The sequence below is a fragment of the Xiphophorus maculatus genome, chromosome 21, assembly GCF_002775205.1.
Source record: "Xiphophorus maculatus strain JP 163 A chromosome 21, X_maculatus-5.0-male, whole genome shotgun sequence".
In the NCBI taxonomy this organism is placed as follows: domain Eukaryota; kingdom Metazoa; phylum Chordata; class Actinopteri; order Cyprinodontiformes; family Poeciliidae; genus Xiphophorus; species Xiphophorus maculatus.
This window is the reverse complement of record NC_036463.1, coordinates 24,526,732-24,553,123: the sequence shown is the minus strand read 5'-3', so window position 1 is coordinate 24,553,123 and position 26,392 is coordinate 24,526,732. Positions and strand designations below refer to the sequence as shown.

At 48.6% G+C, this 26,392-nt stretch overlaps 2 protein-coding genes across 4 annotated transcripts in view; both read right to left on the bottom strand.

Annotated features, from left to right (window-relative positions):
• Positions 1–13,636, bottom strand: part of sugct (succinyl-CoA:glutarate-CoA transferase) — a 33,333-nt gene extending 19,697 nt beyond the window's left edge. The window contains exons 1-12 of one of the 3 annotated variants that reach the window (XM_023326251.1): positions 13,459–13,636; positions 12,792–12,837; positions 12,651–12,724; positions 12,481–12,566; positions 11,407–11,457; positions 11,005–11,125; positions 10,396–10,487; positions 10,180–10,323; positions 8,674–8,769; positions 5,473–5,544; positions 5,114–5,211; positions 4,932–5,034 (exon numbers count right to left, since the gene is read on the bottom strand). In XM_023326251.1, coding sequence (XP_023182019.1) covers positions 4,932–5,034; positions 5,114–5,211; positions 5,473–5,544; positions 8,674–8,769; positions 10,180–10,323; positions 10,396–10,487; positions 11,005–11,125; positions 11,407–11,457; positions 12,481–12,566; positions 12,651–12,724; positions 12,792–12,837; positions 13,459–13,591 — 1,116 coding nt within the window. In that variant the 5' untranslated portion in view covers positions 13,592–13,636. The other 2 variants (XM_023326253.1, XM_023326252.1) reach the window with 2 other exon arrangements.
• A 785-nt stretch (positions 13,637–14,421) lies between these two features.
• Positions 14,422–26,364, bottom strand: LOC102217889 (activin receptor type-2B-like). The gene is made up of 10 exons (XM_023326250.1): positions 25,682–26,364; positions 20,466–20,673; positions 19,898–20,004; positions 17,794–17,927; positions 17,339–17,686; positions 17,114–17,262; positions 16,922–17,036; positions 16,703–16,841; positions 16,256–16,386; positions 14,422–15,791 (listed from the first exon to the last, which is right to left on the bottom strand). The coding sequence occupies exons 1-10, from the start codon at positions 25,713–25,715 to the stop codon at positions 15,612–15,614; spliced, it is 1,545 nt and encodes a 514-aa protein (XP_023182018.1). The 5' UTR covers positions 25,716–26,364; the 3' UTR covers positions 14,422–15,611.
• Positions 26,365–26,392: the final 28 nt, after the last annotated feature.

The following is a 26,392-nucleotide window of genomic DNA, read 5'->3' as shown; positions in this document are numbered from 1 at the left end:
CTGGTTTCAGCTCGTTGTTGCTGCGTCTCTTTGGTTTCCATGGTTTCAGCTCGTTGTTGCTGCGTCTCTTTGGTTTCCATGGTTTCAGCTTGTTGTCGTTGTTGCGTCTCCTTGCTGAAGCGTCGCTGCAGCACCACCATTAGCTCCATGTTGTCCTCAGCCTTCAGAACCTCCAGGTTCTGCTAAACGACTCAGTAGGAGATCCGTGCGGCTGGCGGACCTTTGAGCGGACCCATAAATCTGCTGCGGCCGGCCCACACAGTGGAGCCGTCAGACGGGATCATCTGGGATTGCTATCTGCAATGATGGATCTCCCGCCGAGCAGAGGAACATCTCGCTCACATGTTGGTTTTACTCCCTCTGCTGCTGAGTTACGATCCGCTCGCTCAGCGCTAGCGCCGCTCGCCGTGATGTCACAGCCGCCATTTATCTGCTCAGCCTCAGATTCACAGCAGAGGAACAAGCTGAACGCCTTCCAAACCGCCAGAGGAAAACCACAGAGCTGGGCCTGAACCAGAACCAGAACCAAGACACTGATGTGAGGAGGAGACAGGGAGGTTTGCAGGTACCACCAGACCGGACCGAATGGACCCGTTTCCTCAATGAGGTGCAGTAGATCCAGAAGGAGATGATCCAGAAGATTCTTCCTGAACCGCTTCGTGGAACCAGGGTCAGCGTTTCTTCTTCTGCTGATTTATGAAGGTCCTAAATGAGTCTGCCCCCTGCTGTTCAGGTTTCTAATGAGGAAGTGCAGCAGGTCCACATGTCCCTCAGTGGGTCCTTCTTTTGTCCTCCATCTGTCTCCATCATGGAGGTCTGAGATGGTAATGGTTTTATTTAACGTCTGAAGCCCGTCATGTCCACCACAGGTCTCCTGTCCCAGACCAGCTCCGTCTCCGTCAGACCGGCTCTCATCTGGAGCGGAGCCATGTCTCCCCAGAGCGTTGGGTCGTCATCCTGCGGTTTATCCGGGTCAGCTTCAGGTTTCTGTCAGCAGGACTCTAAATCCAGCCAATCCTGATGCAGCGCTCCAACAACCAGCAGAGCGCTGCCACAGCCATCCAGCAGTTAGGAAAGGTGATCCATCAGCTGGAAGGGAACCGCGGCCCAGAGTCTGTGTCAGCGGAGTGCTGCCCCCTGCTGGCCAGGAGAGAAAAGACCAGGAAGCTGCAGAATGTCCGTTATCAGAAACAGCGATCATCGACATGACCATCTGCTCTGCTGGCGTTCCTCAGGGCGTTCAGGTAGATCCGGCCTTCAGCGCGGTGAAGGATGAGTCCAGCTGCAGAGGAATGCCGCCACGCCTGATAAATCTGGTGCTAATCGGACATTAAGGAGTTCTCCGTCTCGCCTCCGTCTCCTTTATGTCCACCTGCTGACAGGCTGAGGACGGCGCTCCGTCTGCTGCTCATGATGGATGCCGCTCTGCCTCTCCTCTCACCTCCAGCTGGAACCGGCTCCAGGAGGCTGACAGCCGGCTGGGAGGCGACACGATCCAGACGCTAATAAAGCTTTTTCCACAGCGGAGAGCAAACAGAGCCACTGGCAGCAGAAGGTCCAAACGCGACCTGAGGAACTCCAACACCACAGGAAGAGACCCGGCTCATCCAGCAGAGGGTCAAAGGTTAAACTAGAGAAATCAGCCAGCGTTGAGGTGAAGCGTTGATCCGAGGTCGGAGCAGACGGCGTTCCGGTTTCCTGGAGTTTCTCTGGGTTCTTGGATCCAAACGAATCATTGAAACACTGACAACGTTGTTTCAGTTCAGGAGAAGCAGCAGAACCTTCTGAATGGATCTAAACGTTTGGACTTTTTCCCAGAACCTTCCCTAAAACCCATCCAGTCAGGAGTTTCAGCTCTACAAACCGGTCTGATCCAGTTTAACTCTGGACCGGGTGGCCGGTTCAAATCCAGAAGGACCAGGACCAGCAGCATCCTGATTTCGTAGTTCCCTTCAGCAAGGCGCTAGCAGAGTCACTACAGGGTTGAACTCCCAGCTTCCTGTTGCTACAGACGAAGGCAGGAAGTGCAGCCGAGATGCTCCAGGTAGATTTATCCAACGCTCCTCTGCTGCCAGCTGGGACAAATCAAATAAAGCCAGAAAGATCTGGAACTGAACTGAACCAGAAAGAACTGAATCAGAACGAACTGAATCAGAACAAACCAAACTGAACTGAACCAGAAAGAACTGAATCAGAATGAACTGAATCAGAACGAACCAAACTGAACTGAATCAGAAAGAACTGAATCAGAATGAACCAAACTGAACTGAATCAGAAAGAACTGAATCAGAACGAACCAAACTGAACTGAATCAGAAAGAACTGAATCAGAACGAACTGAATCAGAATGAACTGAATCAGAAAGAACCAAACTGAACTGAATCAGAAAGAACTGAATCAGAATGAACTGAATCAGAACGAACCAAACTGAACTGAATCAGAAAGAACTGAATCAGAAAGAACTGAATCAGAAGGAACTGAATCAGAACGAACCAAACTGAACTGAATCAGAATGAATTGAAATGAATGAAACTGGACCTTGCACCATCCAGAACCAGCGGGTCTCCATGCTGGGTTCCAGCAGGAGGATTTCCTCTGCAGGTAAAAAGAATCAGTTCTTCTCTGGCTGTGATTCTCTGCAGCAGCTGCTGGGAGATCCCAGACTTTCTACCAGAAACTCCGTTCCAGAACAAAGACCTGGTTCAGGATGACAGGCTCTGCCTTCATTTCCCAGCATGCCTCACTCTGCCTTAATGAAACATCCAGGACCTCTCAGAACCAGCCTGGGTTGAGTTACAGAGAAAGTTGGTGGAAATCAAGTTGGAGCTCAGAGGCAGATGGGCCGGTCTGACACACACACACACACACACACACACACACACACACACACACACACACACACACACTCTCTCTGAGTCACGGTTTAACGTGCCGCAGCAGCAAGTGGTGTTGGGAGCTGCTTTCCTGCACTCAGATGAGCTGAGGGACCGGAAGTGGACAGTTCTGATCCGACTGAAGGATCGAGCAGAACCATCAGAGAACCACCTGCAGCCTGACCCATCCTCCACTACCTCTGCAGGGTCTGCAGCGCCTCCCTGTGGCCAAAAGAGCAACTGATCCAGGTTCAGATGGTGAACAACAAAGGGGAGGGACTACATACTCATGCTGCCCTCTGATTGGCTCAGAGCAGGGCCTGAGCTGAAGGGAGGGGCTACTGACCCATGCTGCCCTCTGATTGGCTCAGAGCAGGAGTTACTGTGAAAGAGGCGGGCTCAGAGATTCACTTAACTGGATGCAGCACTGGGACATGGAGGGACAGTTTAGAGTTTCTGGAGTCAACAATCAGAACCCAGTGAGAACCCAGTGAGAACCCAGTGAGAACCCAGAGAGAACCCAGTGAGAACCCACTCAGAACCCAGAGAGAACCCACTCAGAACCCAGTGAGAACCCAGAGAGAACCCACTGAGAACCCACTCAGAACCCAGAGAGAACCCACTCAGAACCCAGTGAGAACCCAGTGAGAACCCAGAGAGAACCCACTCAGAACCCAGAGAGAACCCACTCAGAACCCAGTGAGAACCCACTCAGAACCCAGTGAGAACCCAGTGAGAACCCACTCAGAACCCAGAGAGAACCCACTCAGAACCCAGTGAGAACCCAGAGAGAACCCACTCAGAACCCAGTGAGAACCCAGCCAGAACCCATTCAGAACCCACTCAGAACCCAGTGAGAACCCAGTGAGAACCCAGTGAGAACCCACTCAGAACCCAGTGAGAACCCACTCAGAACACAATGAGAACCCAGTGAGAACCCAGTCAGAACACAATGAGAACCCAGCCAGAACCCAGTCAGAACCCAATGAGAACCCAGCCAGAACCCAGTCAGAATCCATCCATCCATACGGAGAAACATGCTAACAGAAATCTTCTGATTTATGGGTAAATAACTGCAGGTGAACGCAGTGCAGCACGACCTCTGACCTTTCAGTGACAGGACAACCAACTGGTCATGTGATCACATCCTGTCAGTTGCCAAGGCAACATGTTTTCATCCAGAAAGCTCTTCTGGTTGATTAAAGTGAACGATCCAGGATTAAGACTGGGAGGTGATGCTGGTTAGGAAACCAGAGTCCAGTTTGAAATGCTGCGGATTAAAACTAGCCAACTGATTTCCTTGGTTCCACTGGTTTTACTGGTTTTATTGGTTTCACTGGATATGGTGGTCCAACTGGCCAACAGATCATCATCATGTCAGACGGAACCAGCAGAACCACAGATGTTCAGACAATCAGGCCAAAATGGTCGACTGACGCAACCAGGAATGAAAATACAGAGCTAAATCAGTGCCAAAAATTCACATTTAAAAAAAAAGTTAATTGGAAAAATAATTATGACACTGAAAAAAAGTTTCAAAATATAAAGTTTTATCAAGTTTCAAGTTTTTTGGGTTGTTTGCAGTTTCAAAGATGATGACAGACGGAGTGGCATCATGGCCGACAGCTCACCCTGCATCCAGGAAAACATCTTTAAACCACCATCAGTACTCCATCCATCCATCCATCCATCCATCCATCCATCCATCCATCCATTTTCTGCTCACCCTTTGTCCCTGATGGGGTCGGGAGGGTTACCATCAAAACTCTACCACACAAATCTGAGCAGAAAAACATGATTTTTGCTGCATTTTGAAAACAATTTCCCATCATCCCCCATCATCCCTCCTTGGCGTTGAAGCCCCGCCCCTTTAATATGAGGCCCCGCCTCCTCAATGTGAGAACAGTTCTGAACTTTTTTCTGTTTTAAAGACTTTTTATGAGCAAAATTTGGTCCAGTTCATCTCCATAGAGAACCTACCAGCCTGATCAGAACCCGATCAGAACCAGATGTCCATGCGGGACAGGAAACATCGGGACACGCCCGTCTCAGCACTGACCTGCGGCTCTGAGAACACTTCCTGGATGCTGTTGATTGGTCCGACCGGAACACCTGAGCCCTGGAACCTCCTCAGCCAATCAGCAGAGTTCTGCTGCAGGAACCTGTTGGCAAACAGAACCAGACTGTGACCCGGCCGCCACACGGGCCCAGACCGGGTCCAACCAACGGCCCAAACAAAACCTCTGGGACAGAATCTGCAACAGCTGCTTCCGGTTCTGGACCCTCAGCTGGTTGGTTCTGTAGTTTGGGTCGGCAGCGAGATCCTGCAGCTCCAGAACCTGCAGGTCCAAACAGACGGAGTCTCAGTTAAACTGTGAGACACCAGAGGGTTTCAACACAGCGGCCCAGTCCAGAACCGGTCCGGAACCAGAATCAGCCTGGAACCAGAACCAGAACCGGACTGGTTCCACAAATTTTAACCTGAAGACTCAAACAGAACCGGTCTGGAACCAGAACCGAGGGTCATTAGATCTAGTAGAAGAGAGTTAAAACTATCTGAGGAAACGGGTCAGAACCAAGCCAAGCTGAACAGAACCCACCTGGCACACCGTGACAAACTGCCTGTCGTTGGCTGCAGCCAGAACCAGGTGTCCGTCTCTGGTTCTGAAGCCCTGCAGACACAAAGCAGACACTGAGAGGAACCACAGACTGACCCGGATCAGAACCAGAACTTGGACTCTACTCATCAGTCTGTCTGAAAACTTTCCACCAGCGGAGTGAAACTTCTGCTAATCGGCTAAAGCTAATTTTAGACTTTAGTGTTAGCTCTGGAAACCTTTAGCGTACTTAGCTTAGCTAAATTAAACTGGATAAATTCTAAATTTATTCAACTTCCTGTTCTGATTCATGCTCTTATTTTGAAGTCACAGCGAAGCAGAGCTAACACTTTAGCTAGCGGTGCCTAGCACTGCTTCTCACAGAACCAGCAGAGAGCTTCAGAACTATAATGCAGTTCAGGTCTGGATCAGAACCAGAACCAAAACCTGGAGGATCAGAAAACAAAACTCTAAAAACATTCAGACATGAAACCAGAACCTCTGATGATTCTGATGATCTGGACAGGAAGAACCTGACAGAACCTGACAGAACCAGAGAGGTTCTGACAGCTGTTCAGGTTACTCAGAACCGCCGTTGGTTCTGCTAAACGGACCTGCTGACCCATCAGAACCGTCTCTGCTTCCTCTGAGCGATCTTCATCTGACCTTTGAGGAGCTTCATTAGCGTCAGAACCGGGTCAGAACCAGGTCAGAAGCTCTGGCTGTTTGCTCCTTTATCAGGTTGGATCCCTGCAGGCGGAGCTGGAATTTACCGAGACGAGATTTAATGAAACCAGAACCTCCAGAGGAACCTGCAGGAACAGAGGCCTCTTCATCCTCCTCCTCTTCCTCCTCCCCCTCGGTGTCTGCAGACCGCCAGCCTCTGGTCGCCGCGGCGCCGCTTTCATCTGCTGCCCTGGGGGATTCTGGGTAACCTGGTCCACATGGGGACGTGGAGGACATGTTGGGCCGCAGACGGGTCCCAGTGGAGAGACCAGCGCCCCCTGCTGGCTGAACTCCCACTCTGAGGTTCTGCAGAACTTATGGACCTCTCAGAACTTTCACTTCCTGTCTGGGTCAGAGTTCAGCAGCAAACTGAGCAGAGACACGGTCCAGTCAAAGTAAGGAGTGGAGACTCTTTAAATCAAACCAGTTAAATCTGGTTGGAGTAGAAATATCCCACACAGAGGAAGATCCAGGAGGATCCAGGAAGATAAAGGAGAATCCAGGAGGATCCAGGAGGATCCAGGAAGATCCAGGAGAATCCAGGTGCAGCAGCATGGAGGCGCAGAGCGTCACACTGAGTCGGTTCTGTTGAATGCACTAAATGTTCGTGTGTTTGTGCATTAAGACAGTAAACTGTTAACCATTTATGAAAAATAAAATGTGAAAATGTCGGGTTTGTTGATGAACATGAAGCAGAAACGCTTCAGGTTCAGTCCAACCGCCGCCTCGTTCAGGTCGGGGCCGGTCTGCCTGGGTTTGGGTCTGGTACCGTGGTCCGCATCAGGTTCTCCTCACACCTGGACTAAAGGTCCAAACAAAATGAAATGACCTCTGGTCCAATCAGTGACTCTGAACTGCTGAAATAAACTAGAGAAAATGTCTTCAGGAACCAGTAACACAACAGGTCTAGTTTCTGTCTCTACTCTGACAGGATCAGAACCCGTAAACGGTTCTGACCCTTTCAGTAAACGGGTTCTGATCCTGTCAGAGTTCTGTGGTTTGGCAGAATCAACATCTTTCAGTCATTCATTGAACTATTTTCAAAGAAAAAATCTGTTTTTTAACGTTTTTCACTGGATCAGATCCAGACAGGGACCTGAACAGTTGTCTCATCATGTCCAAGGTCAAACACCAGTGAAGGTCAAACATCAGGACATCTTCAGATTTCCCTCCCTGAGCGCCGAGAGACTCTGGTGTCTCAGTTCTGCAGGATCAAGATGTGAAAGTCTGGACTCCTCCTGCAGAAACCACAGAACCACTAATCCTGTTGTTTAGACTGCTGTGATGTGCGAAGCCGCCGCGGAGCTTTCATCCGCTCAGCCCCGGGCCAGGAAGGGAGGAGAGCTGCATGATGGGAAAGGCGGTTCACAGCGGGTTTAGATTGGGGAGCTGGACGGAGAAGAAGACCACAAGAATGGAGGCTGAGGAGAGTTCACAGGGAGAGAAACCTGAGGAGGAACTGACAGTTTATCTGTTGGGAGACCAGAGAGGAACGTCTTCCTCACAGAGGAAGACTCTCTGCTGTTTCCAGTTTCAGATCAGAACCTGGTAATCTGACCCACAACCCTGCGGTTCTGAAACCTGGTTTCACTTCATGACTCTCATCCGTCAGAGCCCTGCTGACCAGAGAGTCACTTCATTCAGGACTGCAGGAGAATCTACAACAGCTCCGTTCAGTCCGCTTCGACCCCACTCCGGTGGGTGAGGCGTGTACGCTAACCGACCTCTGACCTCTGGTCCTCCAAACCTCGGTCTGGGTTCGGTTTAAGTGAACTCTGGTTCAGTTTGAATGTGAACGCCAAGTGGACCAGAGGTAGTCCACTTCCGCTCCAAAAGCAGGAAGTGGACTACAGCACAGAGCATTCTGGGTAAAAACAACCAAAGCTAACGTGCTAGCCTAGCGCTAGCAGCAAAATGGCTCCTGGTCTTCAGCCAAAGACTAAAGAGAAATCCTCCAACACTAAAATCTGACGCCTCCATCTTGTTTCCATCTGGTGAAGAAGGAAGTTGCTCTCAGTGTCTTCAGAGGTTTCTGTGTCGTTTCCTTCAGTGGTTCTTGGTGCAGCGCCCCCACAGGCCAGGAGGGGAACAGGTTGGTTTGGGTCAGAACCACAACAGCTGGAGGTGGAGCAGATGTTCTGGTTCCAGTAGAACCGGGTCGACCGGACCATCAGGAGGGAAACAGATTTAAGGTTTCACTGATGAGTCCCTCCATTATGTTATTCCACAATTGCAAAGATGTATGCAAATAAAAACGATCCCAGAATTTTTTCCCACTAATATATAATTGAGTTTATCTCAAATTTTCTGTAGAAATTGCGAAAAGCATCGAGCTTAGGCAATGCCAACTCCCACCTGCAGGTGGCAGTGTTTCTTCCTTCTACTGTGCTGCCTCAGCCTGACTTTATGACCAGCTAGCATCAACATGGCAGCAACAGAAAATTAAGTTTTCCAGGTTCTCCAGGTTCTCCAGGTTACCTGGTACGGTACGATGCTCTCGTGGGCCGTCCCCCAGCGCTTGGCCTCCTTCCCTGCGTTCAGGTAGTTGGCAGCGATGTGGCTGAGGCAGGACACCTGGACAGAGACGGAGACGTTAACTGACCCAGCAGACCAGCATGTGCATCTGGAGTCCAAGTGCTACAGTTCGTGGTTTCCTCTTAGTTTTGATACGACTTGTTGATGGGAGCGTTGCCGTGGTTACATGTAACCATGACGACACAGGAACTTTCTTCTGCTGCATGAGAAACTCAGCACTTCCTGTTCAAGGTTCATGAATCCAGAGTGCTGCGGTTCAGCAGAACCTTGATGATTTACACGGCTGATCTTTGAGTAACTAGAATGTAAAAACAAAGAATCTCATGTTTTTCTAACATTTAAAAAAGGAAAATCTCCATCTTTGCTAGTTAATAATCATCCATCTGACCCGGATGTCTCTGTTGAACTTTGGTCTACATGAACCAAACTCTTTAATCAGATTAAATAATCTGATTCAGTAAACAGCAGCTCATTAAACTGTAGATTTAAACGTTCCAGTCGTCCTGCTAGCTCGCTGCTTTCATGTTTCAGACTAAAAATGGCCGTCACAGGCTTCCTTACCTCGACCAGCTGATGACTAAACGTAAGGAAACGTTCTCCTGGTTCATAAAGTCGCTCAGCTTTGAGTTTTCGGTTTTTGGACGTTGCTGGTGTTTCAGTGAGGTTCATTCTGTCTGTCTGGAGTTTGTCCTGCTCATTCAGTAAAAATCCTCATTTCATTTTATTTGGATGGTGAATCTTCGCTCCTCAGTTTGAGTCAGACTGAGTCACGTTTCATCATGGTGGTCAAAACGTTCAGCTTGTTCAGCAGAACGACGTCTGAGCCTTGAAAGCCGATCAGAACCCAGAAATGGATCCTCTCCGGTCCGGCTCAGGACCAGAACCGGTCCATCCGGGCCGATGACCCGGCTCCGTCAGACCCTGATGGCTTCATCATGTCGGCTTGTTGTCATATTTCTGCAGCGGTTTCTGGTGATTAGCAGGAAACCATGAGAGGCGCTGGGTTACGGCGCTGTGACGCAGCAGGAAGCTTCCCGGGTGGTTCTGTCCATCAGAACCCGGTTGTGTTTAAACTGCAGGAAGCCACAGAGAGGCGGCAGCACCGCTGCACATGTGGAGGCCGGAACCGAGACGTCGTTAGGGAGAAAAACCAGCTGCAGTCAGGAGACATGAGAGGCAGACATCTGCAGCAGGCGGCTACGGATCCACAGCCAATACATGGGGCCGGACTTCCTGCTTCCTGCTTCACTCACCGGACTTCCTGCTTTCCACTTCCTGCTTCACTCACTGGACTTCCTACTTCCCACTTCCTGTTTCACTTACTGGACTTCCTGCTTCCTACTTCATATTTCCTGTCAGCTTCACTCACTGGAGTTTAGGAGGAAAACCCCAGCTCAGTCTCATGTTCCCTGGGAAACAGGAAGTGATCTCACAGACAGGAAGTGGTACCTGAGCAGACAGCAGGTTGCAGTCGATGTGACTTCCTCTTCCTGTCTTCTGTCTGTGCAGCAGGGCGGCCATGACGGCTCCGTGAGCGTACAGCCCCGTGGCCAGGTCCGTCATGGCGACGCCGGGACGCACCGGCTCCCCGTCCTGCCGAAGCAAAGCATCATGGGATCAGCTGGCGCCGGTTTGGACCCGGTTTGATCCAGAAGTAGCTCTGACCTCCGGCCCGGTGATGTGCATCAACCCCGACACGGCTGAGGCGATGGAGTCGTAGCCTGGACTCCGGGCCTGAGGGCCCGTCTGGCCGTAACCTGGGACACAGAGAACCGGGTCACCGACTGGGTCAGAATCGTTCAGAACCACAGAGACATCAGAACCAGAACCTAGCTGGTTCCATTCAGTTAGAGGCTTCAGGAATCTGCTGATGAAAGTCGGCCTCCAACAGGAAGTTACAAAAAGTTCTGGAAAATACATGGAACTGGATCAGGACCTGGAGACGGATCCATGGATCTGGAACACAGGTGTCAAACTCCAGTCCTCGAGGGCCGCTGTCCTACAGCTTTTAGATGTGCCACAGGTACAAAACACTGGAATGAAATGGCTTAATGACCTCCTCCTTGTGTAGATCAGTTCTCCAGAGCCTTAATTACCTAATTATTCTATTCAGGTGGTGCAGCAGAGGCACATCTAAAAGTTGGAGGACAGCGGCCCTCGAGGACTGGAGTTTGACACCCCTGATCTGGAACATCAGAACCGTTGGAACTGAGACACAGATAGAGTTCTGGTCCAGGTCCAGATCCAGATCCTAGTCCAGGTCGGGTTCTGTACCTGATACGGAGCAGTAGACGAGGCGCGGGTTGATTCTGCTGAGCTCAGCGTATCCTAAACCCAACGGAGGAAGATTCCCTGGCAGGAAGTTCTCCATCAGGACGTCACACACACCTGCAAGCTGAGCACACACACACCGTGAACACACACACACACCATGAACACACACACACACCGCGAACACACACACACCGTGAACACACACACACTGCGAACACACACACACCGCGAACACACACACACCGCGAACACACACACACCGTGAACACACACACACACACACACACTGCGAACACACACACACCGTGAACACACACACACACACTGTGAACACACACACACACCATGAACACACACACACCGTGAACCCCCTCCCTGCCCGGTGACCTCTCGGGTCGGTACCTGCTGGATGACCTCTGCTCCTCTCCGGTGCTTCAGGTCCACTGCGATGCTCTGGAACAGAGGAATGTGGATCAGATCCATTCAGGCTTTCAGTTGTTATGAAATAGAAACATGAACAGCAGAAACCTGCTGTTCTCTAAATCCTCAGCTTTCATTTATTTATTACAATCGTTTCATTTTCTTTATGTTTTTGTTTTAAATTTACCAAAATAAATGAACTCAGATGGATCTGAACCGGTCGGAGGTCAAAGGTCAGACTAGATCAGTCTTTTTCAAACTGGTGATCCGCGGGCGCCCTCTGGTGGCTTTATTTGACCGTTTTATAAATAAACGGTCAAATAAAGTGACCGTTTATTTGCCGTGACGTCAGCTCAGAGTGCTAAGTGCTAGCTTAGCAAAGGGTTGAATTAAAAAGAATGACGGATTAAAACCGGGTTCTCAACAAAAAGCTGCAGATACCGGTGGGAAGAAAAAGTCCAGGAATAAGATCTGAGCAGAAGAAGCTGAAGCTGATGTCGTTCATTAGCGAATCGATTCCTTTGAACGGCTCCATGCGGTAGGAATCGACTCTGTTAGTCAGAACGGCTCTTTGTTTTTATGACTTTGCTTGGTAATGAATGATTCTCTGCTTTCACGTCAACAGCTATTGTAATTTTTATTTAATTAAAAATGATTAAATTAATTAAATACTATTAAATACAATTATAGAAATTTGTTAATTATTTTATATTTAATGGTGCAGAATAATATTTTTTGCTTCTGCTAAAGCAACTAGTCTATTTTTTTAAATTGTGCTTCTAAATCACAAATAGCCCTAAATGTTATTAATGCATAACACTTGGTAGTAAAGAACAATTTCTTTTTTTTATTTCTGTGTTTGACATCATTAGAAAACTTAAACTCTTTCAGAATCTGTAAATAACTCAAAGTGCCCAAGTAAACGTGTTCATGCTCTGACCAAACGGCTCCACTCTTCTCTAGGATGAACAAAGAAAACAACAATACGTGATTTAAGAAGCTAATATTTTCATTTCAGGTTGCATCATATGTTGTGTTATCGCGGGGCGATTTCACCTTCTTGTTCCGGTTGACGCTCAGGAAGTAGACGCTCTCTGAGGCAACAAACGGCGGGCCCCAGGTTCTGGTGTCGTCTCCTCCACCTGTCCAACAGAACCACCACATCTACAAAAGTCAGGTTTCCCACAATCCTTCAGCCACTACCCAGAACACACCTGGGCGCTCACCTGGCCTCTCCACCTTGATCACCTCAGCTCCCAGGTCTCCCAGGATCATGGTGGCAAACGGACCGGCCAGAACCCTGCACACACCCAGGCACATGTCAGCCTCCGGGTGGATCAGAACCAGCAGCTGCCTGCGGAGCTCACCTGGTCAGATCCAGCACTCTGACGCCCTCTAGTGGCCGAACAGCTCCTAAACAGCACATTAAAAACACCAAGTTGTTGCTTTAGAAAAAAACAGAAAAAGTTTTACATTCAAAGTTAAATATTAATATTAACAAAAATTAACCTGATTTAAAAACTAAAGTTATATTGCTATTTTAACTGAAATTTATATTTTCTCTGTTAAATAAAATCCCCCGCATTTTTTGTCCGAAGGACCTTAAAGTACAGAATTAACATTTTATTGTTTATAACTTAATTTAATCATAAATCATTATAAATTAAGTCATCAATTACCATAATCCTCTTAACAGCAGGAGAACTTGCCTCTCACAACATGGCGGACCGGGCTGACGTATTGTTTCAGTCGCATTAAAGCTAACTTTGAACAGGCCACAATCTTTAACCAGCAGCAGTTTAAAGGGACGCATTTATTTAATAAAGTCATAAACGTGTCCTGGTCCTCATCCTATCCGGATTCCTGCAGGTTCCGATCCAAATTTCGATGAGCTGACTGACCCCCGACGAGAGATGCTACCATTAGCCTGCTAGCAGCAGCTCCCGACCAGAGATGCTACCATTAGCCTGCTAGCAGCAGCTCCCGACCAGAGATGCTACCATTAGCCTGCTAGCAGCAGCTCCGGAGCAGTACCTGAGTTTGTGTCCGAGCTCCACCGCCTGCTGCCCGGATACTTTGGAGCCTGGTTCCGCTGGAGGAGCGCTCTGAAGCCCGAACGGTACCGAGCCCTGAGGACGCTGCGTAAAGCCCTGAAGCTTTCAGACATCTTCTAAACCTGCTAGCATCAGCCTTAAACCACGCTATTACTTCCGGTAACCGACTTTCAAAGTAAAACCAGATGAAGTGGGATTGTTTTGAATCTTTAACTAATAAATAGTTTACAGTTTAACTTCTATCAGAACCGCTTCAAAGTCCATTTCACGGATAAAGCTGAATGATTCATGATCAAAGTTCAACATTTCCTAACACTCAAAGTTACATTTACAGAATAAAATCATCTCACTTGTTGAGTTTTAGATGAAGCCGCATTTTAACCTGCATGTTATTAGAAACATATCTGATCTGATCTGTGAGTCACATTTCCCTCTGCGTCTCACTGAACGTAGACTAAGAACAACCCCAGCTAAATGTGACAAAATGATTTTGTAAACGATAAAAATTTATTTCTGTGCTGCTGATGTTTATGATCATTGAGACAAAAAAGGATATTTGATAATAAAATAAAAAAAAAAAACACGCAAAACCATGAATAACAGTTAGATTAAAATGCATCTAAAAGAATTTTATTTAACTAGAGAAAATATTAGTTTTAGTCAAAAATACCAACATAATGTGAGTTTTTAATTCAGATTATTTATTGTTAAAAACTAATAATCTCAGGAATTATAGTTTCAACAAGGTGTTCCTCAGCCCTGAGCGTTTTGGTTCTGCTCCATAAAAACCGACTCAGAGACCGACTGACCATCAGAGCAGGAGTTTAAATCAGCGATTATTAATAATCACTTATTAATAATCACTAAATAACCATCAAGCCTGAAACCCGATATCGTAACGGACTGAATGTTACGTTTTGAACCTCATCTCTGCTGGGCTTGCGGTTGCCACGGCAACGGGTGTGTTTACACGACAAAGAGTAAAAAGTTCCTCCTGGAGAAATCTGGGATTTTCTTTCCTCCTTTTAGAAATGATTGGATGAAAAGTGATCAGAATAAAACAGACTGTAGAAAATGATGAGACATGATTTATTATTTCCATACAGAACCAGAGTAATGTGAACGGATGTTTTCCTTGTTTCTACCAGCTGCTGGTTCTGTGAGCAGAACCATCCCGGACCTGAAGGAATCCACAGAAACTGAACAGAACCAGGATCTCCTGAACCGGCTGCTGCGTTTGCTTCAAGCTCCGCAGGAACCAGGAAGGTCCAAACATGGCGTCCAGCAGCTGGAAGGAATCTGGAGCCTGGAGCTTCCTGGACGGCGTCCCAGAAGGGACACAGGTCAGGTTTGGTCCCAGTTAAACAGGGAGACCAGCAGGTGGCGCTGCAGCCTCTGACTAGCAGCCTGAAACAGCAGCAGCCTCTGTCCTAGTCAAAGGAACCGGGATAACTCCTTCATGTTGGAGCGTTGGTTCGGTAATTACCTCAAACTGCTGCTGATTTCTGCTGGAACCACCAACCACAGGGTGGCGCTGCTGGAGGTCAAAGGTCACAGGCATATCACTAAGGTAAAGATTATAAATGAGCCAATCAGCATGTTCAGAATAAAATGTGATGTTACACATTGCTGTACCACTATACCTCATTAGTTTCTATAGGCTGACCCTTGACCTTTGCACTATCCCTAACCATCTGCAGTACATACCTAACCGTAACCTCTGACCCTAAAATTATGTTTTTATCTTGTGTGGAGAAGCTAAAATGTCCTCACACACACACACACACACACAGGTGTTTCTAAGCCCCGCCCACTAAAGCTTTTCACCTGCCATGGCTGACTTAAGCCCCGCCCCTTCCAGGTAACCTGTCGTCCAGGTTACCTGAGGAGTTTTATCTCTGTGCTCTGATTGGCTGAGCTCAGTCAGCCAATCACAATCTTTGCTTTTCTCCTGACCTCACTTCCTGTTTCTGAATTTTCAGGATTCAACTAGTCAGATCCGAAGGTCAGGAAGAGGTCATGTGGCAGCGAGCGACGGCGCCTCCATCTGGTGGGAAGGTCTCTGCGTTTCCGGCATCCAGCAGGGGGCAGCAGAGCTGAGGGACCGCAGGTTCACCTCAGGTACCAGACTGTTCAGGCAGCATGGTTGGTTACCACGGTAACGGCGGGGACGGTGCCAGAGGTGGGCGGAGCCAGGCCGGCGGCATGGCGACGGATCTGGGAGATTCTCTCCTCAACGCAGCCGGCAGACAGACGAGCCTCGGCGTCCTGATCCCAGCATTCCTCTGCCGTCGCACAGACCTGGGCCAGACCCTGCAGAACCAGAACCAGACGGTCCAAACATCAGGACCAGAACCAGAACCAGACGGTCCAAACATCAGGACCAGACCAGAACCAGAACCAGATGGTCCAAACATCAGAACCAGAACCAGACAGTCCAAACATCAGGACCAGAACCAGAACCAGACAGTCCAAACATCAGAACCAGAACCAGACGGTCCAAACATCAAGACCAGAACCAGACGGTCCAAACATCAGGACCAGACCAGAACCAGAACCAGATGGTCCAAACATCAGAACCAGAACCAGACAGTCCAAACATCAGAACCAGAACCAGATCTGCGGAGGAACCGGGTCTCTCCTGCAGAACCGTCTGGTATTAAGCAGTAATCAAATGGTTCTGGATGTTTTCCTATCTGGATCAGAACTTTATCCACCCTGAGGGTAACTCAGTGGTACCGGTCCGGTTGGGAGGGAAGCGGTTCTGGATCACTCACGCTGTGCTTGAGCCAGAACTCCTTGATGGCCGGCCTCGTCTTCTTGTGGACCACGACGTCCTGCAGGTCCTCCAGGGTCGGGTGCTGACCCACTTCCTCCTCAAACGGCAGCAGGTACTGACCCAGCGGACCTGAACACATCCAGAACTCATCAGAACTCACAGCTGAGCGGCCTAGAACCAATCAGAACTAATCTGGGTTCCAAACGAGTCTGGACCGCAGCAGGACCCAAAGGTTCTGCCTCAGTGGACCCTTAAACCACGCCCATTCTGTGTCTAAGCCACGCCCACTTTCATCATCATTTCCATATTATTAACAGACTCAGGTTTGTTTTCATGTAAATATTAATGATAACTAAACTGATCATTCAGACCATCCTAGCATAAGTGCAGTCTGGCGCCTCCTGTGGTGTCTGTGGTGAACTGCAGCAGCGTGTTGATGCGTTACCGTCGGCGGCGCTGCAGCGGCTCACCGCCTCCCACAGCACCAGCCCCACGGCGTACATGTCGATCCGGAGGAAGGCGTCTCTCTGGAAGTTGATGGCTCCCTCCAGGACCTCCGGAGCCATGTAGCGCCTGGTGCCCACCTGCACAGAGAGCCCAGATGAGGCGCGGCGGCGGCGGATCACCTGCGGCGGCTCAGCTGCAGCTCCGCACGCCGCCTCACCTGTCCGTGCGTCTCTCCAGGCGGCTGCCCCGGCCTGAAGAGGACGGCCAGGCCGAAGTCGGCGATGACGGCGGTGAGGTCTGAGCGCAGGAGGACGTTCTTGCTCTTAAAGTCCCTGAGAAGGAACAGAACCCTGAGGTACATTCTGAGGTCCGGTACCAGAACCGGTTCTGCCTGGATCGTGTCCCGGACCTGTGAGCCACGGCCGGTTTGTGGCGGTCTCCTCTCAGGTGGGGGATGTCCTCATGGAGGTAGGCCAGGCCGCGGGCCATGGACTCGGCGATGTGGCACAGCTCGGTCCAGCTGACCGCGTTCGCCTTCAGGAAGTCCGACAGGGAGCCCTGCACACACACTCTGGTTTCACTGGTTTCACTGGTTTCACTGGACCCCCAGGGCGGGCAGGCCATCCTTCCTCACCCTCTCGTGGAACTCGCTGATGAGCCACAGTTCGCTCCCTCGTCTCTCGGCCGCGATGAACCTCAGGATGTTGTGGTTCCTCATCCCCGGCGTCAGGAACACGTCTCTCTCGCTCTGCCACGACTCCTGGTTCTGTTCAGAGGAGGAAGAGGAGTTAGACAGACGGCCCAGCAGGATCCACGGATCATCCTTCTGGCTCGGCACCTGGCTGGCGAAGATCTTCACAGCCACGTATTCATTCAGGATCTGGCCCTTCCACACGCAGCCAAAGCGCCCCCTAGCTTTCAGCTCCAGCAGCTGCAGCGGCTTCAGCCCCAGCAGGGGGGAGGCAGGAACAGGACCGGGATCCTGGAGGACCAGAAGGATTTATTCACCGTGGATCAAACTGGACCTGGCTGATGCAGTACCGGCAGAGCGCCACCCGGTGGAGCTCTGACGCGCAGCTCCTCCCTGACCTCCACGTTTCCATACGGAGGCTTCCGGCGTCGGTACGTCCAGACGGCGAGGAGCAGAACCACGGACAGCATGGCGGCCGACGCCAGGCAGTAGATCAGGACGTCCAGCGCCTTGATGGGCGGAGCCTCCATCACTGAGACACAGGTAAACAGGGGAACAGGTAAATAGGAGGCACAGGTAAACAGGAGAACAGGTAAACAGGAGACACAGGTAAACAGGAGAACAGGTAAACAGGAGAACAGGTAAACAGGAGACACTGGTAAACAGGAGAACAGGTAAACAGGAGACACAGGTAAACAGGAGACACAGGTAAACAGGAGAACAGGTAAACAGGAGACACAGGTAAACAGGAGAACAGGTAAACAGGAGAACAGGTAAACAGGAGAACAGGTAAACAGGGGAACAGGTAAACAGGAGGCACAGGTAAACAGGAGAACAGGTAAACAGGAGACACAGGTAAACAGGAGAACAGGTAAACAGGAGAACAGGTAAACAGGAGAACAGGTAAACAGGAGACACTGGTAAACAGGAGACACAGGTAAACAGGAGACACAGGTAAACAGGAGAACAGGTAAACAGGAGACACAGGTAAACAGGAGAACAGGTAAACAGGAGAACAGGTAAACAGGGGAACAGGTAAACAGGAGGCACAGGTAAACAGGAGACACAGGTAAACAGGAGAACAGGTAAACAGGAGAACAGGTAAACAGGAGACACTGGTAAACAGGAGAACAGGTAAACAGGAGACACAGGTAAACAGGAGACACAGGTAAACAGGAGAACAGGTAAACAGGAGAACAGGTAAACAGGAGACACAGGTAAACAGGAGACACAGGTAAACAGGAGAACAGGTAAACAGGAGACACAGGTAAACAGGAGAACAGGTAAACAGGAGAACAGGTAAACAGGGGAACAGGTAAACAGGAGGCACAGGTAAACAGGAGACACAGGTAAACAGGAGAACAGGTAAACAGGAGACACTGGTAAACAGGAGAACAGGTAAACAGGAGACACAGGTAAACAGGAGAACAGGTAAACAGGAGAACAGGTAAACAGGGGAACAGGTAAACAGGAGAACAGGTAAACAGGAGACACAGGTAAACAGGAGAACAGGTAAACAGGAGAACAGGTAAACAGGAGACACTGGTAAACAGGAGAACAGGTAAACAGGAGAACAGGTAAACAGGAGAACAGGTAAACAGGAGACACAGGTAAACAGGAGAACAGGTAAACAGGAGAACAGGTAAACAGGAGACACAGGTAAACAGGAGACACAGGTAAACAGGAGAACAGGTAAACAGGAGACACAGGTAAACAGGAGAACAGGTAAACAGGAGACACAGGTAAACAGGAGACACAGGTAAACAGGAGACACAGGTAAACAGGGGAACAACTGTGCACTTCCAGGAACTTTTCTAGCATTCAGTTCATTTCATCAAGAAGCAGCCACTCACAGTGAGGATCAGGTAAAGCGCCTCATGCATCACTTCCTGTTCAGTCTTAGGTATTAAGACGGGGGACCGGGCTGCCCAAAGACAGGCAGAGCGGGAATCAAACTGGCAACCCGCCGCTGATCCCCTCGTTCAGTCCTGCTGACCTCTGACCTTCAGCCAGAGAAATGCTCCCTGATTTAAAAACTTTATGCGGTGCTTGTTGCCCCAGTCAGCAGATTCATCCTCCACATAAACATCAAGCTGTTAAGCAGGAAGTTAAAAGTGTGGAGCTGATGAAACCTTGTGGATCCTCCATTCAGCTTGTTGAATATTATTTAAACCAAATGAAAATAAAAAGCTACTGAATGTTTCATCATTATTGTGATTTAAAAACTTACAGGTCAGAATAAATTATTATGGGATGTTTTAACTCTGTCTGTCAAAATGGCCGACATCTTCTGAGGTCGCTCAGTCAGATGTCCTATTCCAAACCTCTGAAGACGACTCTCCTCTTCAATGGACCAACCAACAGCTGAGTTCGGCCCATTGGACCGGCCCGGTTGGGACCGATGCAAAAACATTTGACCCAAATTTGACCCCAGGTCTTCCCCGGCAGTGATGACGGGGTTAAGGTCCTGGTACCGGCGGTACCACCAGTAAACAGACTCACCTGGGCTGCTGAGGTCAGGCAGGTGGGTGAAGTTCTGATTGCAGTAGTTTCCTTCACAGCAGCAGAAGAAAACCTGGGGAGTTTCCTCCGTCGCCACGCAGTCCAGCCTGGAGGCAAACAGGAGGAATGAATGAAAACGGTTCTGATGTTTCACCCAACAATCAGAACCAGAGAAGTCGGGTCTCATCTGAACAAATCCTCCAGACCAGCAGCATTTGGCTAAAATCTACCCAGCAACAGGTGACCTTCACCTGGGCCAAGTCAATCAATCAATCAATCAAATTTTATTTGTATAGCACATTTCAGCAGCAGGCATTCAAAGAGCTTTACATCAAATCAAACACAGAAACACAATAAAACATGGAATCAATAATCAAAACACGACATTAATTCAGGTTCCATCAATAGATTTGTATTTACCTGTTACCTACTGTGTTATATGGAACAACATTCCTGCTGCTATTTTTATTCACAATCACAATCACACACAGGTCAGGCTGCAGAAATGACAGGAAGTCACTGCAGAGATACAGTGAGTGTGTGTGTTAGTGTGTCACAGTGTGTGTACCGGTCGTAGCAGTTGAAGTCGTCCAACCAGCATCCTTTCTTCAGTAGCTCCATGGATCCTGATTGGTTCCTCCAGGAGGCGTAGCAATGTGAGCGTTTGTCCTCCTCGCCCTCACACACCTCCACGCCGCTCCGGTTGGTTTTCTCCGCCTCGTAGTTCACGTTGTAGTACTGGCACTCCCTGGTGGGGCCCTCGCCGGGGCCCAAACCTGCAGCATGGGGTCAAAGGGTCAGAGTATAACCGGCCCGTTTGCCTCTGATAAAGAGGAAGCATCAGCTGCTTCCTGGTAAATGTTTGTTCTGGACAGTTAGCAGGTGCTGCAGTACCACAGGCGGCCACAGGGGGCAGCAGGACGACAGAAACGGGATTTTCTCAAAGTAAGACCAGAGGAAGACCTGGAGGCTCAAACTGAACCAAGTGATTTATGGTTCCAGTAATGCCAGAATTAATAATAAATAATAAAGACTTTGTGGTATTCAGATTTAGTAATGCAATTATCTTAGTTGTGTTACCACCCTACGCCACCAGAGGCAGTATGAGGCCCAAAAAGATGCCACTAAGGAGCAGATTTAAAAGTTCACAGAAAACTACAGAATCTGTTAAAAACTGTGAGCTGAGCTGAAGTAAATAAAAGAAAAAAGTTCGAATAAATGCTGAGAGTGAAAATCCTTCCTAAAGGTGAAAATATATCAAAAGAAAATAAAAACAGGAGAAACTGATAATATAGGAAATAGCGCCCCCTTCACTTCTGGAGTGCAATGGTCCCGTTTCCAAATAAGGTCTGAGACTGACAGAGGTCCGTCCCGCCCTTCCTGTTTGCTGCAGCCAGGTTCTTCTCAACTGAACAGAGGAAGAGGACAAGCTTCATTCCCAGCTTCATCTTCCTTCGGTTCTGATCCAGTTGGTCTGGAAACACGGCCCAGTCAGAACCAAACAGGTTCTGGACAGGAACCAGTGGCTCGGTGGTGGAGGCCTGGTGATGTAGGATTGAGATGTGGAGGTTCTGTTGGACCTCCGGGTCGGCCCGGTTGGGTCGGCATGACGACCTGAGACAGCTGCAGGCCGACGGCAGAGTGTGAGAACGGCTTTAAACTCAGACACATTAGCATGTCTGAGCGCGACCTTTGACCCCCGTGTTTCTGATGCTAATCACCAATCATCAGGAGGCTGTGAGTCAGGGGTCAGAGGTCACTCAGAGTCAGAGGCATCTGCTGCCGATTGTTCCTGTGGAGGAGGAAACCCTGGGAACACACACACACACACACACACACACACACACACACACCCTGCTTCACCCCGGTCTGATTGCTGCGTTACGTCTTCATGTTTCTGAGGATAAATCGGTTTTAACCTGCAGCAGCAGGAAGTGATGTCACAGTGATGTCATCAATATAAACGTTTTTCAGGAGGAATGAAACCTTCAGAGGACAAAGTTTCAGGGTGTAAAATATAGAATAAAATGTTTTAATACTTAAAAACAGTTTAAACATCAGAAAATTTTATCCATAATGTCCAGGAAGAGCAGAAATATTAAAATAGATCAAAGATCACAGAATTAAACACGTTTTAATGTTTTCCAACTTTCATCCTGAAGTTTGTTTCATTTCCTGATTTTAGATGTTTATGATTTCTAGATGATAAAATAAAGTTTCATTTCTAAGAACAGAAAATCTGAACCAGAAGCTGAAATCCTCCTGAGATTCTGATGGGGTGAAACGCGTCTCCACCTGCAGCAGCTGAAGCTTTAAGTCTCATCAGTTCATCCAGATTAATTAAACCTGGTCACAGCTGCGACTGCAAAGCCTTCTGGGTAATGTAGTGTTTAGGATCTTTCTAATCCTAATCTGTGTGTGACAGAAAGTTTCTAACATCTCCCTGAAGGTTTGGTCCTGGTCCATGTTGTCGTGGGAAAAAAAACTATTTCCAATCCCTGTTCAGGTGAAATCACTCAGTCTGGTTTATTCATATATTGATCAGAATACAGAGACAATCAGTGATGAAGCAGGTCTGATGAAAAGCTGCCAGGCAGAGAAACACATGAGTTTTATACAAAGGGATCCTAAGCCTGGAAACAGACTGGTTCCCAGGCAGACTGGTTCCCATGCAGACTGGTTCCCAGGCAGACTGGTTCCCAGGCAGAATGGTTCCCAGGCAGACTGGTTCCCAGGCAGACTGGTTCCCATGCAGACTGGTTCCCATGCAGACTGGTTCCCAGGCAGACTGGTTCCCAGGCAGACTGGTTCCCATGCAGACTGGTTCCCATGCAGACTGGTTCCCATGCAGACTGGTTCCCAGGCAGAATGGTTCCCATGCAGACTGGTTCCCAGGCAGACTGGTTCCCATGCAGACTGGTTCCCATGCAGACTGGTTCCCAGGCAGACTGGTTCCCAGGCAGACTGGTTCCCATGCAGACTGGTTCCCATGCAGACTGGTTCCCAGGCAGACTGGTTCCCAGGCAGACTGGTTCCCATGCAGACTGGTTCCCAGGCAGACTGGTTCCCATGCAGACTGGTTCCCAGGCAGACTGGTTCCCATGCAGACTGGTTCCCAGGCAGACTGGTTCCCATGCAGACTGGTTCCCATGCAATTCACAGAAATGTCTATTTCACAAAAACAAATGCTTATCCTTTCTGCATGTTCTACATATGCATTTTATATTTAGATTTTATTTTTCATTTGATCTGGAAATGATTTTTATTTCTTTTTTAGTTTTTTTTCTCTTTTTAAGTTTAGTTGGAGTAAAGTATGTCATGATTATGGATTGTTGTGATGTGGTTTAGGTTGAGTTATGTGATTAGATATAAGTTTTCTATTAAGCTTTGGTTTTTTGTTTGTTTTTCTTTTTAAATGTTTTTTTATTGTTCATTTTTTTCTCCTCCTTAATTAGCTTTTGTGTTACATTTTTATTTTCTTTTTTATTGTTTCTTGGTTTGTTCTGTCTTCCATCATTGGTCTGATGCCTCCACAGTTTTCCAGAACATAAACAGAACCGCCTCCCTGGCAGGGAGGGGCTGCAGGGTAACTTTCCTACCAACACAGTCATATTATTGCAGGGCAGACGAGGGAAAATGCTGGTGGGTTTTTCATATCTTGCTATATGTTCCTTTTGTTACGTCCTCCAGGATGGTGTTGTGTTGTGTCTTGTCTTTTGAGTGAGTGAGGAGGGAAAATGTGTGTTGATTAATATTAAATATTATCATATTTATTTATAATCAAAAGGGGGGAAATGTGATGGAAAGATTACAATAAGGTAACATCTGCTAGTCATGTTATATGAATGATTGTGAACTCTGACCAAAAGAACTATTTGGTTCCATGCAGAAGGTTGGAAGTTGTTTTCTGCAGCTGCATCAGAACCAGACTGTCTCCTCTTGTTTATTAGTTATTATCTTTGGTATAAAACTCATGTGTTTCTCTGCCTGGCAGCTTTTCATCAGACCTGCTTCATTACTGATTGTCTCTGTATTCTGATCAATATATGAGTAAACCTGACTGAGTGATTTCACCTGAACAGGGATTGGAAATAGTTTTTTTTCCACAACAATGTCCTAACTGGGTGTCCTGTCCCGCTCTGTCACACACACACACACACACACACACACACACACACACACACACACACACACACACACACACACACACACACACACACACACACACACCCTCCCCCCAGCAGATGGACTAAACAGCTTCGTGTGAACAAACAGAACGTCCATCAGCGTCCGCTCCTCCCCGATGGCGCCCACTAAAGCTGAGGCCACTGAGACGTGACCTCTGACCTCTGCAGCAACAAAAGCATCTGAAGCTTCTGAGGCGTGAAAACTTTCAGATTGTTCCACCGATTTCAGATGAAAACAAGGAAACTTTGTCAGAGATCCGGCCGGCTCCAGTGGAGCTCTGGTCGTTCTCTAGAAGCTCATCGCAGATCCAGACTGCCGCTGACCACTTCCTGTTTTCTACTTCCTGCCGTCCAGAACCTTCCTTCAGCCTGCAGAACCAGAAGCTGCTCCCTCCGGCTGCAGAGCAGAGGAGTCGGAGCAGCGACTCCTGAGTCAAAACGTTTGGGATCTGATCTGGTTTCTGGTTCAGATTTACAGGAACGATTAGTAAACATGTTGAATCTGCAGCAGAGCGGTTCTGGTCCTGCGGCTGCCGCAGAGCAACCCGATCAATTCCCCCGATTCACTCAGCTCCTCCATCTCTGAGCCGCAGAGGAGAATCGACCCTGAAGGTCACGACTCTAAATCAGCAGAGCTTCAGCTGCTCAGCAAGCATTTTCAGATTAGCATCTCAATAGCTACAGTAATCCCTGACCTTTGACCCCACATCCCAGAGGAGCGTCTCCTCCATCCATCACCAAGATCAACAGGAGAACAAGCTGGATGAACTTCAAACCAGACCAGCGGATCACAGCAACATGGCTGCTGGATCGGCAGCGTCAGAAAAAATTTTTCTGCCAGAAACTCAAATTTTCTACAACAAGAAAATTTCTGAGTTTCCAGCAGATTAATTTGAACTTCCTCTTCCTTTTTCTCCGATCTGCAGCGGCTTTAATACGCCGTCATCAGGCTCATATCCCCTACTCCAACATCTTTTACCAAGAGGAGCAGCAAAAGCAAAGGCGGCGGGTTAGCAGAGCTAGCTGCTGTTGGGACATGTTACTGTGGAATATGGGATATATTAGCAGGTCTTCAGTCAGAGGCCTCCTCAGACTCACTGCGATACTGACTGCTACAACACTTTGACGATCCTTGATGATCTGAATGTCCTTCAGGATAATAAAAATATGAACTGAACTTTATCAGGCATTTAATGTTTAAAAGACATCAAATCTTTTTGCAGCAAAGTGGTTTATATATCACTATAGATCTAAACTTAAAAATGTAGATATTTCTTCTGTTTTCAGCATCCAGACTGAAACTCTATGATCGATTCTTTTATTTCTACATTGAAGAAAATCTGATTATTAAAAATCAAAACTGGTTTTTCCTGAACTTTCACTGCATGAGGAGAATCATCTCCTCTATCAGCCAGCTGACCAGCAGAGGTTCTGATCCAGTTGGAACAAAGCAGGAACTCATCAGTCCACCTTAAACCAGAACCAGAGAGGGTTTGCCATCTGTGTGTGTGGAGCATCAGGAGTGTGTTTAAAGAGTGTGTGACAGTTTAATGGGTCCAGTTCCCTGCAGCAGAACCTCCAGAACCTCCAGACTCACCTGAGCTCAGAGCCGCCAGCAGCAGCAGCATCATGCCTCCGGCTCAGCAGGAGGTCCTGCTGCTCCTCTCTCCTTGGTCCTCCTCCAACATCCAACCACCGGACCCCCAACCGGACCCGGATCTCCCGGACTGCAGCAGATCCACAGCCTCCCTGCAGCTCCCAGGCGGGTCGGTCCGCTCCTCTCTCTCCTCTCTCTGTGACTCCTGGGGTCATGCTAAAGGGGGAGGAGCCAAGCGGTGGACCCGCCCCCTCAGGTAGAGCAGCCCCCAGTCTCTGAATAAACCCGGTCGGACTCCGGACTGGACCCGGTTCTTCTGTTCAACAGTAGGCTTTTATTCTGACAGTCCCAGCTGGAAGTTGTGTGAGGGGATTGGTTCTGGTTCTGGAAGGCAGAATGGACCAACCTGAGCAGAACCCAACAGAACCAGACTAGGAAGCTGATTCTGTTCATCTGGACCTGCTGTGACCCGGGTCGCCATCAGAACCTCCACCACTCACTGAGCTGCTTTAACCCGCCAACCGGACCAGAATGGACCGAACCAGCTGGTTCTGAAGAAACCCGCCGAGGACAAAGGTCCTGTTTGCTCCAAATGGATCAGAACCGGGCCTGAACCGGGTCCAGGTCAGTCTCTGGGTTTAAAACTGAATGATGATTATATATTATAATCCATAATAAACAACAGAACCGGGTCAGATGAACAGAACCGGG